This window comes from Alosa pseudoharengus, unplaced genomic scaffold (assembly GCF_046254945.1).
Source record: "Alosa pseudoharengus isolate Yale_2024_CS ecotype anadromous, Long Island Sound unplaced genomic scaffold, YU_APseudo_1.1 YU_APseudo_1.1_scf_22, whole genome shotgun sequence".
Lineage (NCBI taxonomy): Eukaryota > Metazoa > Chordata > Actinopteri > Clupeiformes > Clupeidae > Alosa > Alosa pseudoharengus.
The window spans coordinates 2,672,403-2,677,402 of record NW_027468680.1 but is presented as its reverse complement, the minus strand read 5'-3'; the positions used below and the strand labels follow the sequence as shown (position 1 = coordinate 2,677,402).

Sequence of the window (5,000 nt, the reverse complement as noted above, 5' to 3'; positions counted from 1 at the left end):
AGGTAGTGACCTGAAGGTGTCATTGTTATAGCCTGGGGGCATTGTTCTGCCTTTAGTAGAAGAAGAGCCATCAGGTACCACAGAGCCCACCAGATAGCTTGTCTGTGACAAGATGGCCGCCGGTGATGCCATTGGAGACTCCGCCATAAGACATCTAGCCATTCTATATATATCTATGGTAAGGAGGGGGTGCTGTGTAAGGAGGGGGGAGTGAGAGGTAAGAGGGGGGAGTGCTGGGTAAGAGGGGTGCTGTGTTAGGAGGGGGGAGTGGGGGGTAGGGTGAGGGGTGGTGGGGGGTAAGGAGGGGGGAGTGCTGGGTAAGAGGGGTGCTGTGTTAGGAGGGGGGAGTGGGGGGTTGGGTGCGGGGTGGTGGTTAAGGAGAAGGGGCAGGGGGACAGCTACCCATTTTTTGAGGGGTTATTTTGCAACAACAAATTGCCCCCCCCCAAAAAAAAAAAACGCAAACAAGTAAAGTATTAGTGTAAATTATTATTTTTAAAGAAATTCTTCCAATTTGAACTTAACCGAAGTATTGTTAAATGGTGCATTGTCACTTTAAGCGAGTCTAAACAGTTCTCATAATGTCCTTTTGCCAGCTGTTGTTCACAAAGGATAAGGCTGATCCAACTCTAGCCTTTGTTTGCCACATTGACAGCACAATATTAAGCTATTAATATTAGGATTGTTAGGAAATGGAAACATGTAATGAGTTGTTGCTAGCGTGACATTTCTGTTTACAGTTTGCCATTAAAAGTTCAGTATGAGCATGGTAGCCACCTAGCTATATCTTAATGGAATAGGTTATGTTTCAATCGGCATATGCTTAGCAAACGCTAGTTAGTCTGGTAACATGAATAACATGAACATGAAACATGTGCCTCCAAGCACAGTAGACTTCACACTTTAAATCCTACCTGTTGCTTTTCACCATCCAATTATTTAACTATTGTCGCATCCCTTAACATGCCATCTCATTTTCCCTTCCTTTTTCTATTTTTAGCCCCCGATCCATCTTTTTCAATAGACTAAAACTCACTAGTAGCTACCTGCTCACTCAGCGCTCACGGCGCCCCCACTCCCTCTTCTATGTCAAAATTCTATGATGGAATCTTATGAGATAGGGCGCCTACTCTAGCCTGTTAGTCCTCTAAAATGTCATTGAGAAATTGCAGAAATGATTTAGAAACGTACAACAGTAGCTACATATAGAATATACAAATATATAATCATTATTATTTATTTTTTTTACCATCGCCCCCACAGTGCTGCGGCCGTATGCACCTCATATAACTTTTTGCGCCACTGAGGAGGGGTAAATGATTCTAAGTAGGAGGGTTCTGGATAAGTTCCGATCTGATCTCACACTCCTTTCTGACTCCAGAACAAAGCTGCCAGAGAATCAGGGCTGACTGACTGACTCTTGGAATCTTTTTCCCATCTCTCCTCCCTTCCCTTTTTGTCCTCTCTCCTCCCTCGTTCTTTCATCCCCCTTCTCTCTCTCCTCCTTCCCCCTCTGCCCTCCCTCCCCCTCCTCCTTTTCTCTCTCCTCCCTCCCCCTCTCCATCTACTCCCTTTCTACTCTCCTCCTTTTCTCCTCTCCTCCCTCTCTCTCTCTCCCCCTCTCCTCCCTCCCTCTCTCTTTTCTCTCCTCCCTCCCTCCCTCTCTCTCTCTCTCTCTCTCTCTCTCTCTCTCTCTCAGGTTTCTGCCACCTCTCGCTCCCTGAGTCCCAGTTCCCGCGAGGTTTCACGTTTGACTGTGACAAGGTGAACTTCCCCACTGAGCGCCTCTGCTTCCTGGGCCTGATGTCCATGATCGACCCGCCGCGCGCCGCTGTGCCCGACGCCGTGGGCAAGTGCCGCTCCGCCGGAATCAAGGTGCCCGCCAGCAACCACGCTAGCAACCACACCAGCACATGCCTGTCTGTCTGTTTCTCTTGCTGTCTGTCTGTCTGCTCACACCAGCACATGCCTGTCTGTTAGGGCTGGGACAACGCGTCGACGTAATCGATGACATCGACGAAAAATATGCGCGTCGATTCGTCAAGCATAACGTGTGCTGCTTAATATTTTTAATTTTACACCTTCAGTGTTTTCCATACGTTGACTAATCTGTGGCTGGGCGCCACAAAATCAAAACCGGCCAGCACACATTGATGTTCTATGTTGTAGGCCTACTATTTAAATTAAAGATAAGATAAAATAGTTTAATTGAGCTGCACTTTTTACTCACGCAGCCTTTCCTCGCCCCGCCCGCTCTCTCTCGTAACGAGCCCACTGCTCCTTCTCTGCATGCGCATTTAACAAAATATTCACGATTGTTGAAGGATTGTTGTTGCCACATAGAAGCACTGCATAGAACACAGTGGGCTAAATTGCTATTAAATCCGTTTAGCATCGTGACCATGCTGCGCAAATTTGTTCAAAACTGCTGCATTAAAGTTAAAGTAGGCTAAACTCTGCTAAAGTCTTATCACAACATAGTACATTGAGGAGACTAAACTAAGTTAAGTTACAGTTTGCAATCAAGCAGTATCTCAAAGCTAACGTTAGAATACTGTTTGGATGTCAAGTTTAGCATGCTTACTTACAGCTGCTTGTATTTCGTTACTCATGCAGGGCTCATTTTATTGACTCTGAATGTTAGCAAAATCCTGATGTAAATGGAAAGGTGTTTTCCAAGACTCAAAAGTGCTTGTCCCAAGGAGAAATACGAACCGTTATTTGAACTAACTATGTTATGAATTGCATCCACACATCAGCAGCCTTTTAACAGTGTTAATGTTAATTGCAAGGATTCCCTCACAACGTCTTAAAGTGACAGGCACTCAATTAGACCTACACTACTGAACTTTATTGAATGCTACCTCTGACTAAGAATGCATTACTTTGCACTTGTATAGTCTTTTATTTTGGAATCTTAAGAGCAATAAACATATATTGCAATGTTAAAGAATTCATGTTTAATTCATTCAGATATGTAAATAAACATGTATAAGTTGCTATTAGTCAATTAATGGGGAGATAATCGAATCGAATCGAAATCGAATCGGACTGAAAAAATGAATCGTTAGATTAATCGATGCATCGAAAAAATAATCGCTAGATTAATCGTTTAAAAAATAATCGTTTATCCCAGCCCTACTGTCTGTCTGTTTCTCTGTCTGTCTGCTCACACCAGCACATGCCTGTCTGTCTCTCCCCGATGTGAGTCGCTACCGGATGTGAGTCGCGCATGTGTCACTTTGCTACTTTGCGACTAGTGCTGTTAGCCACAGAATAATGACATTAGCCTACACAGCAGTAATGTATTATTTAGCGTAAGGCATCACATTTTCACGGCATGATCAATAATGTCAGTTCTAGATTAGAGGCTGAAGTAGCCTGCTAGCGAGAGACTTCTGTAATATCAATAAAAATTGACCTACATAATGAAGTTTGTTCACTGCTGGCAAGTAAGCAAGTAGCTGCTAGGCTAAGTAAGCAATAGATAGATAGATAGATACTCAGCAGCATACATACAACACAAACACATTATTTAACATCAGAAAGAGTAATTAAAGTATATAATATAAAAACACAACTAAGCAATAAGGACAGTAGAAGATAAAGAATATGCTAAATATACTAAAATACAAATTATACTAACTAACACTTAATACAATATATAAAAATATACTAAAATACAAAAAAATACAAATTACAAAAATACAAATTATACTAACTAACACTTAATCTAAGTCATTCTAAAAACAGTATCCACATAGTGGTGATTAATCAATCAGAGGCGCTTGCAATGACTGAGGCAGGGACTGAGCCTGTGATTCTCTGTGCATAGTAAGGTATGGTAAGGTGCTCTAAGGTGCTCTGTGCGAATGAGTGTCATGGTGGTAGTGCAATGGTGATAGTGGTAGTGGCCATGGTGATAGTGCAAATGAGTAAGTCCAACAATGCAAATGAGTAAGTCCAACAGTGCAACAATGCAGAAGTAAAGTAAAGTAAAGTCTATATATCTATATATTTAACTATTTAAGAAAATGTAAAAGTGTGGCCACAGTTCGGCTGTGGCATGGAGGGAGGGGGTTATGCATATGTGCTAATGTGCTAATATAGCACGCAAACAGTGAGGCATAAAGACAGTGGTACAAGTGGCTAGTGGACAGACAGTACCAAACATGGAGGGGGTGAAGAGGCGGACAGACTATGCAGAGAAGTCTATCTCTCCTCTTCCCTTAAGTGAGGCATTAAACAGTTCAATGGCCCTGGGGACAAATGACTTCCTCAGTCTGTCTGTTGTGCAAGGCAGTGAGCGAAGTCTCCAGCTGATCAGGCTCTTCTGCTTAACAATGGTGCTATGGAGTAGATGACACTCATTGTCCAAGATGTTGATCAGTTTGTTCAGGGTCCTTTTGTCAGATAGTGAAGTGATGCACTCCAGTTCAGCTCCCACTACAGAGCCAGCTTTCCTTACCAGCCTGTCAATTTGCTCCGCGTCCTTCTTCCTTGTGCTTCCTCCCCAACACACTACTGCATAGAAGAGGACGCTGGCAACAACAGACTGGTAGAACATCCTGAGGAGCTTACTGCACACATTGAAGGACCGCAGCCTCCTCAGGAAGTACAGCCTGCTCTGCCCTTTCTTGTAGAGTGCATCAGTGTTGGCTGACCAGTCCAGTTTATTGTCCAGGTGGAGACCCAGATATTTGTAGGTGCTAACCACCTCCACATTGACCCCATCAATGTGGACTGGTAGCAGAGTGGGCTTAGACCTCCAAGCACAACAAAGGCTGTCACTTGAATGGCGTTTGCTAACGTTAGCAATCAAACAATCTTAGATAGCTAAAACGTTTTTTAAACAGAAAAGTGAATTATTTTATAGATTTCAGTCGGATCCCTTGGCGTTCTGCCATAAAACCTATCAATCTGAGCATGCGTGACTCACATCGGGGAGTGACTCACATCGGGGAGTGACACTCTCTCTTGTTGTCTGTCTCTCAGCTCAC

General features: G+C 43.5%; 1 protein-coding gene across 1 annotated transcript in view; it reads left to right on the top strand.

The window, feature by feature from the left end:
- The window catches only part of LOC143139624 (sodium/potassium-transporting ATPase subunit alpha-3-like), a 37,736-nt gene that overhangs the window by 2,930 nt on the left and 29,806 nt on the right, over positions 1–5,000 (top strand). Inside the window, exon 4 of the mRNA XM_076300236.1 lies at positions 1,700–1,875. Within this exon, the coding sequence (XP_076156351.1) occupies positions 1,700–1,875 (176 nt within the window). The remainder of the gene's footprint in view (positions 1–1,699; positions 1,876–5,000) is intronic.